Source organism: Phodopus roborovskii, unplaced genomic scaffold (assembly GCF_943737965.1).
Source record: "Phodopus roborovskii unplaced genomic scaffold, PHOROB, whole genome shotgun sequence".
Taxonomy (NCBI): Eukaryota; Metazoa; Chordata; class Mammalia; order Rodentia; family Cricetidae; genus Phodopus; species Phodopus roborovskii.
In genome coordinates this window covers 10,966,715-10,980,045 of record NW_026126416.1, presented here as the reverse complement: position 1 = coordinate 10,980,045, position 13,331 = coordinate 10,966,715, and the positions used below count along the sequence as shown (strand labels likewise).

General features: G+C 50.3%; 1 protein-coding gene across 1 annotated transcript in view; it reads right to left on the bottom strand.

The window, feature by feature from the left end:
• Nucleotides 1-13,331, bottom strand: part of Rrbp1 (ribosome binding protein 1) — a 60,891-nt gene that overhangs the window by 6,765 nt on the left and 40,795 nt on the right. Inside the window, exons 5-15 of the mRNA XM_051183266.1 lie at nt 13,150-13,302; nt 12,273-12,391; nt 10,846-10,999; nt 8,085-8,223; nt 6,450-6,619; nt 6,302-6,336; nt 3,249-3,339; nt 2,363-2,455; nt 759-851; nt 596-679; nt 379-468 (exon numbers count right to left, since the gene is read on the bottom strand). Of these exons, the coding sequence (XP_051039223.1) occupies nt 379-468; nt 596-679; nt 759-851; nt 2,363-2,455; nt 3,249-3,339; nt 6,302-6,336; nt 6,450-6,619; nt 8,085-8,223; nt 10,846-10,999; nt 12,273-12,391; nt 13,150-13,302 (1,221 nt within the window). The remainder of the gene's footprint in view (nt 1-378; nt 469-595; nt 680-758; nt 852-2,362; nt 2,456-3,248; nt 3,340-6,301; nt 6,337-6,449; nt 6,620-8,084; nt 8,224-10,845; nt 11,000-12,272; nt 12,392-13,149; nt 13,303-13,331) is intronic.

Here is a 13,331-nt window from a genome sequence, read left to right as displayed (position 1 = left end):
GGGCTTTATCAGGAAATGAGGGCTACAGCCCCAGTAAAGCTGCCAGAACTCCTACAGTTCTTGAAATGAAAGGGCTCAACCCCAGGCCTACCTTGTCCTTCCCTCCCTGCCTGTCCAGCCAAGCATTCCTATCGTAACCATCTCTCCTAGTCCCAAACCTCTTTGACTTATAAACAAAGACCCAGAGCTTTATCTATTCCCTTTACTATCCAGCTCAAGAAAAGAGGCCCAGAGGGGGCAATGGAGCTACTTGAGATCACACAGAACTATGCTATCTCCTGCCCTGAAGATGCCAAGCTCCTCTTCCTGGCAGTGTCCTAAGAACACCGAGTCACAGTCACCATCAAGTCACCACCAAGGTTGGCCTGGGCTGCTCACCGTCTCTGCCAGGATGGTGCGGTACTGATCACACTCAGCCTGCAAGGAGTTCTGGGTCTCTTCAGCCTCCTTCAACTTGGAGACTATGTCCTGAGGGCAGAGAGATGATCAGGAGTCTTATTAGTCCTTTCTCTTGATGACTCACTGAAAAAAAAAAAAAAAAAACTGGGCTCCTGGTTCTTAGGGAGGAGAAGCCATGCCCAGCAGCATCACTTACCAAGGAGGGCTCCAGGGCAGCAGGAGGTTTCTTCAGCAGCTCAGAGCCCTTCTCTTTGACTTCCTGCAGCCACTCAGCATAGTTCTGCAAGGAAAACAGGCATGGTGGGGCCAGGTTGCTCCCTGACAATAGTGGGGACCTGGGGAGCCATCCTTCTTCCTACCTGGTGTGCTGACATGGAGAGGTCTGGGAACAAGGCCAGCAGGACATCCTTGGTCTGGGCCTCAGCCAAATGGAGCTGCTTTTCTGATTCCTCCTGGAGGATGGGAGAGGGAAGGACAGCATTCAGCCTACGTCCCCAGAAGGGCATAACCTCACCACTTCAAGGCAGGGACAGGTCAGAGCAAGATAGGCTCTGTTTGGTCTACGCCTGATTATTTGTTTGAGCCAGCAGACACTCAGGTCCCATAAACTTTCCCTTTGCAGCTTGTGTGTGCAAGGATATACACACATGTGTAAGAACCAAGCGAAAGTGTATAGCTAGGGCAAGGTAGGGGCAGGAAGAAGCTAGAAGGTGCATGGTGTCAAAACAGGTGGAAACTGTGAAGGCATCCCCAGTAGCCACCAGGCTTAGGTCTTGTGGGAGACAGGGACAGCGGCTGAAGAGGTTCACCTCCAGCTATCCTGGAGAAGGGGACTAAATTCCCATTAGGCAGAGCTAAACCAACTTAAAGAACAGTGAAGGTGACCTAAGCTTGACTCATCCCAAGTTGTGCCAAGCCTAACACTCCTCACTGGCCCTCCAGAGAGACCCAGAGCCCGTACTCAAAGCAGGGGGTGGGGTAGAGAAGAAATAAAGGAGCCTTGAGACAAAGCACAGGACAAGTGCATCCCCTGAGGACATCAATCTGTGGAATGGCCCCAGGAAACTTTGACCTAAAAGAAAAGTTTTGTCTAAATTGGAGACATACAGAACCCAGTGCAGTTCCATGCCACTGGCCATGGCTTGAGGCTTGGGGTGGCAAGGACCCTAACCTTGTGAGCAGTACTTTGGCAAACAACATGACATGTGAGGGGACCCTCTACCTCTATCAGTCAGATACCAGTTTAGGCTATAACTTCCACATTTGCCATAACATGGGTCAGATGGGTCATTTCTAGGATTAAAAGTCCAAGATTCCAGAAGTCTGATTTCAGTTCTAAGAATGTAGTGTGGCCAAGGCTAGCCTCCCACATCTGTCTTTGGAAAGCCCTCAGGCTTCCCAGGAGAATCACGAGTCACTGCAAAGCTTGTCCTATGGAGACAGACACTCCTGTGTAAGTGATACTGGCAGGGTATGTGTGATGAGCACAGGTGTACAGGGAGCTTTAGGTGTCACCACTGCAAGGATGACAATTTGTTCTGGCTCCTGGCCAACCAAGGGCCCTAGAGGACTTTATGGCCCAGATGCTCATCACTATTTCCCGAGGACCTGAGAAACAGGCAAAAATAGTCAACTTAACCCAGGACAAAAACTGCACAAAATCTGTAAGCTGCATAACCCCGGCTTGCTCAGAGTCTGAGCTCCTCTCAACAGGGGAAAGGCATGCATCAAAGACACAAATTTCTTCTCTCCATCTTAAGGAAAAATGAAAAGGAAGGAGGGTGGGAAGAAAGGAAAGAAGAGGACATGAAAGCTTGGGGACCCTGAGCTGGATACAGGAGATACTCTGAGGTCACAGCTAGCCCATCCATGGCTTGTGTCTCTTGGTGTTTGCTAAAGCAGACAGGTACTGTTGCTCCAGCCTTAGAGTCACTAAGCCCTGAGGACAAGCAGGTGCCCCTACCTTGGCTTGAGTCAGGGAGCGCAGCTTCTCCTCACAGGTCTGCTCAGCTAAGGCCAGTGCCTCCATGGCTTTCCAGTTCTTTTCTCGGAGGTCCTGAAGGAACCAAAGAAAGTCAGCAGTCCGTGTGGGTCAATTATAGCACGGTCCCCACGGGCCACCTCAGCAAAGGCAGGGTCCACAGAACCTCCGGACCAGGGCATCTCCCAGAACCTGCTAGGGATTAACTCTTCTTTCCTTGATCTATGTACACACCGCCTCTCAGGGCAGGTGCTCAATACAAAGTAGGCCAGAAGTAGGAATGGTCAAGGCACAAGGTAAAATGGCCTGCCATTTTCAGGAAAGAGGAAGCAGGGAGATAGCTTATCTCTTCAGAGGGAAGAGTTTCCTGCTCCCACAACAAAAGCATGGCCCCTGGCACAGTTCTGGCCTGGAGACTCCCCTGGGAGGCTTCATTGTCTGTGGGGGCACTGTGACAAGGCAAGTCAAGTGCAAACGTAGATTCAGTGAGGCGGTATGTCATCTGCTCAGCATGGCATCTTCATGTCTTCTGGCATCACCCTCCCTACCCTGAACTCTTCAAAGGGACCACAAGTCCTGAGCCAGGCCAACCAGCACACTGCAACCCCAGCAGAGGGGGCTCCATGCTTGGGCAGTCTGCTGTGGGACAGCTGTGGACTATGTGGGAGTGCAGAGGCAGGAGAGGCTCAGCACACACCATAAACTTCCAGCACAAACAATGAGAAAGGAGCTGCGGGCGGGCAAAGCCAGGTCTCACAGGGCCTGGGCGGTCCACACACAGTGTCTTCAGGTGACTTCGGGAGGACTTTGCCCACAGCCTTCTGTCTTTACCCATCATCCCACCGCAGTGTAGGCGCCCTCTACTCACATTGTTCTTCCCTTTCTGCTGCTCCATAGCCTCCTTCAGCTCGCTGGTTTCCTTCTCCAGACTTGTCACCTGTGATTCCAGCTCCTTGAGACTGGGAAATGGGGGGTTTTATGAGGAGGTTCCAGTCTTGGCTCCAAGAACTCATTTTTCTCTGCCTGGGTGCCTGGCCCAGCTTGAAATCCCTCCCATGTGCCTGGGCATAAGCTTTCAGAAAAGCCTATCTGCCTAGCCTCTTTCTCCATCACCTTAATTGCCAGGAGTCAGGGCACAGACCCGGGTGAGAGTCAGAGGTAAGGTTTTTAAGACCTTTCTTTCTAGCCCAGGTCCTACATTGGCACCAGCCCATGCCAACTGACCCCTCCCTGTGGAGCATACCTGACCCTCGGAACTGTGCAAAGGACTCAGAGCAGTGCTGTCGCCTTTCCCACTAGGACTCTGGGAACCACTGTTCTTAGCAGCTCCCAAGGGCCCAATGAATTCTAACTCTTCTGAGACTTATAAGTCCCCACTCCTTGGGACTGAGGTTTGAGGGATTTGCAGAAGACAACCTATCACACTATAGAATGGCTAAGTCCCCATCTTTCTAGCGCTCTCCAGTAAGGTTCACTGATCTTCACCACACAGAAAAGAAAGCTACACTCAAGGCTCTTAGGGATGAGCCTCAAATGGACACCTTAATGTGATAACTTCTGCACTAGAATGTAGAACAGATGGCACAACCCAGATATGTGAAACTCGAGAAGGAGTCAATGGTGGTGGTTTAAATAAAAATGGCCCCCGTAGGCCCATAGGGAGTGGCACTATTAGGAGGTCTGGCTTTGTTGAAGTACATGTGGCTTTGTTGGAAGAGGTGTGTCATTACAGGTGGGCTTTGAGGTCTCAGAAGCTCAGCGTAGCCAGTGTGTCACTCCACTTCCTGCTGCCTGAAGATCCAGATGCAGAATTCGCAGCTACCTCTACAGCACCATGTCTGCCTGCATGCTGCCATGATGATAATGGACTAAACCGTTCAACTATAAGCCAGCCCCGATTAAATGTTTTCTTTTATAAGACCTGCCATCATGGTCATGGTGTCTCTTCACAGCAATAAAATCCTAAGACATCAATGGTAACCTGAACCAGCAGCTTGAGCAACTCTGAGATGCCAGAGGAAGCCTGGCAGAGGGGAGCTGTCACCAGTCTAGGGATGCAGGGATCTGACTACCAATGTCAGCTAGAGGGGAACACACACACACACACACACCCACGTTCCTTCTGGGTCAAAAGCTTTTTGAAAACCACCATTCTAATCCACACTAACATCAACTATAAAGTCTGCATGGACTGAACACATGACCATTCTGACCACCCTGACAAATAATGGACTCAGCCTCGCACAGCTTCCTGTTTTCAGTATGAATATAGCAGGCCTGGCCTTGAAGACTCTAGCGGGCCTCATGGCTATGGGTTTCAGGCCACAGAACCTTGACCCTCAAGGGTCCATTGGGATCCTGCAGCTACTCCCTCTAATGCCAGAATTATACAAGAGTCTCTTCTTCCAGCACAACACCCAAGCATGCCTAGGACAAGACCCTGGAGAAGCAGAGAGTGCAGATCAGTGGTAAGAACTCAGTGACCATAGCCTCCTTGGCAGTGGCTGTAAAGTTCAGAACAATTGGGGTTAATATTCCAGCTCAGAACAGGAGGGCCCCACCCAGGCAACTTAACAGATACATTGATTCAGAAGGAAATCAACCAGTTCCTGCTGGACAGACCAACACCAGGCAAGACATTAACAGGTCTTCTTTGGAGTGTGACTTAATTATCTTAGTAATTTACTGTTTGATACAAAAATCTAAGGTGGTTTGTAGGCTAATCAGTCCTTGAACTTGTAATCCTCCTGCCTCGATCTTCCAAGTGTCAAAATTACAGGTACGTCTTATCATGCCAGACTTCAAAGATCTGATCTTAAAACACAGGAGAAAACCCTGAATGAACACAACCTCTCCACTTTACAAATATCATCAGGAGAAACGAGGTTCACCCGAGCATCCTGAGAAAGGAGGTGGAGAGAGTTGTTTTCTGGGTCTTCAAGTAGGGTCCCAGTTTCCTTGTTAGCATCAAGCCCTTCCCCAGTTACAGAGCCCTGTGGACACCAGGGAACAGACAGGCTGTGGCTAGGGAGCTGCATGAGCTGCATTTGCTACAAAGCACACGGGAAACAACTCTTTGGCAGTGACAGCCAGAATGAGGAATCTTATTGGCTGATATCCTAAGACACTTCTAGTATGAAGGAGATGCAGACCATCTTACATGCCTCTCCTTCACATGGCTGCTCTGGGGTCCTAGACCATGGCAGCCAGGATTCACGTTCCAAGCCTAGGGGCATCTGTCCTAGAGGGACTGGTCACAAGGACTTGAGCCTCATTTGATCTGGCCCATCCAGATACTTTGGCCTTAGCAACAACAAACAGCCCTGAGAATGGCCCGATGTGGGTCTGTATGACTCCTGACACTGGGGGGGGGGGGGGGGGGAATTGGCTGGCTGGCAGGGAAGTCACCTCACAAAGGAAATGAGCTCTGTAATGTGCTATGAACTACTCCAACAGAAAGGATGGGGAGCATCCACCTCCTCATTTGACTTCTGGACCTCAACCCTTTGCCTTGCAGAAATTAAGAGCACCTCTGGACCACTGTAGTTAGCGGAAAGACTTTCCCTTGCACAGCTAAATTTGCAATGATGTGATAGCCAAGGAAGCCCCTCACCAGAGGCCAGATACCAAATCTGCAAGCTAAACAAGTCTCTTTTCATTTTAGGAGTACCCAGCTTCATGCATTCTGCTGTAATGATGGAAAACTCTTTCAAGGTGGCTTTGTTTCCTAACCAAGCCCCGTCTCCTGTCTTCTATGTCACTGAAGGGCCAGGTTAAGAAAGGGGACTGTAAAAGGGCTCCCCCCCCCCAAGAGACCCAAGCATTTCAGTGAAAGCTCCAGGGTCCAGGGGCCTATGGCCAACCTGTGTGATAGCTGCAGCTACAGCCCTGCAGCTCCTTAGAGCCCTCTGTGAACCTTACCGAGTCTGCTGCAGGTCGGCCTCAACTTGGTTAGCCTGAAAGAAACACAGAAAGCTCCTTGGTTCCACGAGACTCACATGTTCAGGAACTGGACCCTTTGCTCAGTGGAGTCTACCCTCTCTTCAGAGTGGCCTGAGTAATCACTGACCTGGGTGTTTTGGGCCTGGCCTGCTTCCAGAAGCGTCTCGATAGAACGGATCCTCTCTGTGAGCTGTTCGTTTTCCGCTCTGGACTCCTTGAGCTGCCCGTGGAGATTACTCAGCTCTTCACATTTGCTTTTTACCTCAGCCTCACAAGACTGTAATTTGCTGTGTAGTTCTGTTGTAGAAGGGCAGGGAGAAAGGTCAGGGTCTGGAAATGCCTGGTTGGGCACCTCAGCTACTGTCTCCCCTTCTCTAACACACACAGAATACCAGGGGCTCCCTTTTGGGCTGTGCTCTGAGCCCAGAGGCTTTAAAGCACACTTCTGTATGGAGCTTCTTGTGGACTCATAAAGAAAGGCATACATACTGTGGCAGCAACATCTGTGAGCACCACAAGGTGAAATGAAGCACTGATGAGAAATTAATAGCAAGCAAAGTACATTCAGTGGAAGCAGCACAAGAGTTATTCTCTGGAAGACACTGGCTCATCTGAGCTGGAACTGAGTGCAGAAGGGAGATATCTAGTGACTGGGCCTTCCTTCCCAAGGACCTGCCCTGGCTCTTCTCTGCGGGAGACATCCTTCTCCTACGGTCATTTCAGAAGTCCCACAGCTAAGCTGGCCCAGTGCCTCTGACACTCCCTCTCCCTGGGGCTGATCCTCAGGATTGAACAAGGCAACAGAGACACTGAATCCCAGCTTTCCAGGTGTAGGATCTTGGGTGCTGTCTTGCTTTAGCTCATCTCTCTTCCCACCGTTGAAGCATGGAGCTCTGCACCACTATCTGACAGTCTACCTCTGCCTCAGCACCTCTGTAGCCACCAGAGGTCTAGACAATGCCAATGGCCTCATCTCACCCCCTTCTTCCTTGGAGTCACTCCTGTCGCCACTGCCCATTTTGACCCTGCACCATGAGTCTGAGAAATGCCAGTGAAGCTGAATCATTTCTCTGTCCCAAATCTTCCTGTCACACTTTCCACTCATAGGACAGTGAGGGTCCTGCTCATCTAGTACATACATAGGTCAAGTTCACTCCTTTCGTGGGGCTTTGTGCCAACAGGGCCCCTTCCATCATCATGACCTAGTTTTAAGATCCCGCCTTCTACCTCAGAAAGCATGCAGTGGCTAAAGGCATACATGCTCTTCTAGAGCAGAGGCCAGCAAGTTGGTCTGAGGCTGTTCACCCCCAACAAATAAAGTTTTGTTTCAATGCTAGGACTGCAGATTACAGGATATCAACGGCTGCTTTGACCCAACACCAGAGTTGTAACACAAATCATCTATCTTAGAAAGGCAAGCATTTACCTTCTGCCCTTCCACTTACTATCTGTCCAGAAGGCACTATTGTGACTAGTCCTTGTGGCTAGCACTGCTGCTAGCCTGGTGCTCACATCAGGAGTTCAGGAGGAATGGTGGGTAAGTGACTGATGGCTACCTTCTTATCGCCAGCACTGCCTAAGCCTCATCCAGCCTTTGTGGGTAGGCCCTGCCCCTGCCCTATGGTCCTCACCTCACGTTTAACCCTTCCAGGTCCAACTCTGTACTTGGTAGACAGCCCTGGAACACTATGCTCTGGTTTTCGCGTGAGACAAGAGCACTGGGCAGACTCATCAGAAAGAGCCATGGGGACACTTCACTCACCTGCCACCCGCTGCTGCTGCTCCTGGGCCTTCTCAGCATCAGCCCGGAGGCTGGCATGGCTGGTCTGGGCCCGGCACAGCTCCCGGGTGACCTCATCAAGGCGCTTCTGCAGAGCCTCTTCACTCTCTTTATGGGATGCCTGAGGAGGAACAAAGGGGTGAGGGCTGTGAGGAGCAGAGGAAGAGGCTTGGGGGTTGAAAAGAACAAAGCTTTTTACATAGCCATCCTATTCACTGTGGTCTCTGTAAGAACAAAATTCAGGGCCAGTGACATGGTTCCGCAGGTAAAAGTGCTTGCCTTTTCAATGAGAGTGTCACTGCTAGAGTTCCTCGTTTTGGGAGATAGCTTCTGTTAGTACTCAGGCATCTGTACCGGCCTATCCTTGGCTTTCTGACAGGATACACCCTCAGCTGCTGCAACTGAGAGCACCACCTGTGCACACTCACGATGCTCCCTTTTAAAGGGCCCTGCCAACTCCCATCCTCTTCCCTCCCACCTTCCCCTCCCCTGCCCCTCTTTCCCCTCTCCTACTGCTTCCATCCCTGGAGGCCGGTCTCTCCCCTCCCCTTTTTACCATCCTTTTCCCTTATTTAAACAAACAAACAAAAAAAAAAAAAAAAAAAACCTCTGCTTGAACTCTGTTGCAGGGTGCCTTTCTTTCTTAAATTACAAAAGCTTCCCCATTGGTGTCAATTCTCTCCCTTAATGTAGCCACACACAAACAAAGCACACAGTTAAGGTATATGGCACTTCTAGCCTTTTCACTTGTAAGTTCAGCCACTCAAAACCATCAGTGTTCAACCATGTTTGATCTGTAAAATGGCCATTTCTCCTATTTTTAGTCTGCACCATGTCAACAGGAACAGGCCCACCTCATCCTTGTTCAGAGCCATACAATTTTGATGTGACTGATGTTCTCTGTTGCCTACTCAGTGGAGAAAGGCCTTTCTCATTTCTGGTGATCTCCATCAGTCCTTCTCAGGCCATTTGTCAATCATTCCCACACACTGGGCTCCTGGGGATGAAGTACTTGACAGGTGGAATTCTACAAAGGACCAGATCTCTAGAGAACCCAAGCTTGTCTGGGAAACAGGTGAGTGAGAGGGAAAGTCAACAAGTAACTCTAGTCAGCTAAAGTGATGTTCCAGATCATGCCTCAAACCTTTTAAGGGGCTGACAGAATGAAAATATCACTCTCCTTCTCTTCTAGGGTGGTGTTAGGGCAACCACTTTAATGAGAGCCAAAGAGACTGAGATGAATCCAGTGAGAGGGCAGCCCTTACTAAGGGTGTGTCCCCTCAGCTGCAGAAAAGTGTGCACTATACAGGGGAAAGATTGGGGGGTTTAGGGTGGGTAATGCTTTCTTAGCATTCAAATGTGACAAGAGGTGGCTCAGCTCCCAGGGAAAGACACAAGAGTCGTCAGTCCAGAGCCTTACAGCCAGCGGGCAGGTCTGCTTCTCTGCCCACCCATCACAGCAGGGGCCTGCTTCCCTACTTGGACTCTAATATCCTCACCACTCTATTGGTACTGACAGGGACAGGACAGAAATGTCACCTGTGCAAGAACACCACTGGCCTGTCTGTGTCTCTCTTTTCATTAAGGAGAGCCAACCCAGACTCCAGTGAGGCCACACGTTTTTCTACTCATGGCCAACATTAACTAGATACTGATTTCAACAACAAGCAATCAGGAAATCTATTCATCTACAAGAAATCAAAAACTTCAAAATTTTAACAGAAAGCACATATATACATCTTAGGAGACAGCAAGTCTTTCAGCCTGGAACAAGATGTTAACACAGCCAGTCTCATCAAAGGATTCCAAAGGCTAGTTCTATGCTAGGCCAACTGGCTAGGGTCTTCCATAAGCACTACTGAGACTCTAAACTTCAGTCCATCCAGGGGCAAGTCTAAACTTCAGTCCATCCAGGGGCAAGGAACAAGGGCAGGTACCACCAGTACCCTCAAAAAACATTTTAATTTTACACTTCCTGGGAGATGGCTCTAGAGTCAGGGTTAGGGCCAGTTCCTGATGCCTATGCTCTGGGAACCAAGCCTATAGGCCTCCCCTGCCCTGGTCCCTGAAGTTGGCTGACTCACAGTGAAGGAGCTGCAGGTGAAAGAGGGCAGAATGCAAAGAGCCCTTTCTCTCTGCAAACTAAGCTGCAGCCTTACACAGCTCATCCTCAACGTCACAGTGCAGAACAGGTGCTACTATCAAGCCCAGGAACAGAGAGAAAGCAAGGCTTAGTTCTGACTGTCTCAGCCTAGGCCAATGTCCTCACACAAGCTACTGGGCATCCCCTTAGGAAACAGCTTCCAAGCCATAGCATCTACTGCCAGTTAGCCCCCTGGCCAGTCTGGAGCTGCAGAAGCTGGGTTCTGAGATCCAGGTTCTGACTCTGCCATGCCCTGGCTATGCAAACTTTGGGTAGTGTTTCTCTTCTCTGGGCCACAAGCATCCTTGTGAGTAAATGGCAGATGCCAACAGTTCCTACCTCATAGGGTAGGGTACAACAACAGTAGCTGAGCTAATATTTACTGATACTAAGCACTTGCACCAAGGTTTAGCACACAGCGTTTACTATTTATTGCTCTAAACAAAAGTTAAGAGGTCAAGCCCCCAAACACTGACTACACCTCTAGCTGTCCATCCTGATTGGAAAGGGATGACTCAGTATGACCAGGCACCATTCCTGCTGTACAATCAGGTTTGGTGGGCAGTGAATGGTCACTGAGATGGCTACCATGCTACTCACCTGCAGCTGTAGGACCTGCTTCTCAAAGGTGGCTGCCTTGGCTTCCAGAGCTTTCCGTTGTTGTTCCTCCTGTCGGGAGGCCTCCGACTTCTCCACTAGCTCCTTGTTGACCTTGCTAAGCTCCTGTCGGAGCTTTGCCAGTTCTGTGTTCTGCCTGTAAGACAGTCCCCAACCCTATTTAAGGAGGGTGATAGAGACTGGCAACTGGTCCCTCCCTCAGGCATATCTGCCCTTTTCAATTTTAGTGCCCAAGTCTTAGGCCCATTATCTAAGAGTCTTCTGAATGTCAACTGTGTGGCCTCTCCCAGACACTATTGGAAACTCAGAACAAAGGCAAGATAGGTGCAAGGCACCTCCCCCTCACCCCCTGCAGGGGCTGGACAGCAGCCCACAAACCCCATGTGTCTCCGTTCACTGGCAGATGCCTCTTCAAGGCACTGATGACACTTGTCCTGGCTCCTTGTCCCAGCAGATGACTAGGGAGGTCAGGAAACTTAAAAGAAAGTGCCTTCAGTGTGGCACTTTAAAGTGGGGCTCAGGCTATGAGAGCATTTTGGAATTTCAGGAAACTTGCTGAAAGGAAAGTTTGAGACTCATCAAATGTCTACCTCTGTCCCAACACAGAAAAAGCCTAAGACAAGACAAGGGGACAGACAGAAGTGTAGAACCTTGCTATGAGCAGCTGTGCTCCATTGACAAATGGGGTCCTTCCTCTCTGACTCAGGGTTCCTAACTGTACCAGAGACTACACTACAGAGTTGGAGCACCATATAGTGCCCACACCCAAGGGACCTGGGAAGGGTGGTGTGGCATCTTCTTGGTACTGCTTAGGACTTGTAGATGTAGAAAGGGCTGATAAAACCCACTTGGCTGCTGTGTATGCCCTACCAGGCAGGGTTTTTGGACTGAGGGGAGGCAGCCGCCGCCACTTGATGACAATTCCCCAAACTTCAGAACTTTCTCCATAAAGTAACTAGATTCCACATGACAGAGAGAGAGACAGAGTTCCTCAGTCCCCATATCCTCCCAGTGGAGGACAGATCACAGCAGGTCCTTGTAACAACTATACTCTCATCCAGAACAAATCTGTCTTAGGTAATCTGTGACAGGCCTCTCCCCATACCATGTATGCTAGCAAGGATGGGCAGCAGGTTGGCACACATTGGCTCTTTCTGAGGCATCAATGACATGAGGGGGCTCTGGGCCAGCTGCCAAAAGAGTCAACTGCTCAGAAGTCATATAGATGCTGGATGTGGGGAGAGTAGAAAAATCACAGGAAGCCCTGTGAATGGCTGCCACACCAGTCCCATACCCAGAAAGATACCAGACTGAATCTGCTGTAGCCTATAAGAGACCCACTAAGTCCACCCAGGTTCTAAGCCCTAGGGAACATGGTACCATGGTCTCTGCATGAACACTCAGCTTACCTGCTTTCCACCTGGCTGGTGGCCTGGTTCAAGGCATCTCTCAAGATGGAGTTCTCCTGCTGCAGGCGGGCCAGTTGGGTGTTGGGGCCATTCTCCAGCTGCTCCTGAAGAGTCCGGATCTGAAAAGTTACAAGAACATCATGGCTGGTCAGCCACACAGAGGACTGATGCCAGAACAGCATTAGTAAGGTAGCACAGCTCCAAGTGGAAGATCTGGAGGCTCCATTTGTACCAAGTCCAGTCAGGAGTGCGCATAAAACAAGGGCCCAAGCACTGTGCCACTCCAGTGTCAAGGTCTCAGGGACAAGTGTGGACGTCCTTCCCCATCACCCACAGCACTGCTCTCTACCCAATGCCTCAGACATATGTGCATGCACCTGAGGCCACACAGGTGTACTATTCTGAGAGAAAAAAAAGTGCATGGCCACAAAGAACAACTACCTCAAGGAAGGGTTCATTTCTTACCTTCTGAGCCCACATGTGAGACGTGTGAGACACGTGGCAGGGAGTCAGTCATGCCGAGAAAGAGCCAAGCATAGGTTTCAGAAGATAAATGTCAGGCTCTGACACTGAAGGTCAGTCTAGGCAGGGAGTCACCATGCTGGTCTCCAGACCCAGGTAAAGGAATGTTTGGGTCTCTTACTTTATGGGATCCTCCCAGCCACATGGAGAAAGTGTAACTTCAGCCTCATCTGAAGCCTGGAACCCTGCTCCTCAGGGACCCCCTTTTATAATATATTTTAAGCCTTCCTGGTTATTAACATCAGATCATAAACATCCAGTCAAATTCATCCCCCAGCAGCCTTTCTCGCTCCCAGATCAAGCCTCACCCTCTGCCCCATGACTCACCCAGGCCCGCTCCTTCCCCTGTGCCCACCTTGCCCTGCAGCTGCTGCACCTCCTTCACATGGTCCCTGTAGCTGGCCTGCATTCGTGCCTGCACAGCTGCGATCTCCTGCTCCCGGGCTACCAGCTGCTTCTTCACCTTGGCCTCCCCAGCTGCAGCTTTGGCCTTCTCTGAAGCCATCTCCTAAGAAGAAATGGCAGGTGGGGTTGACG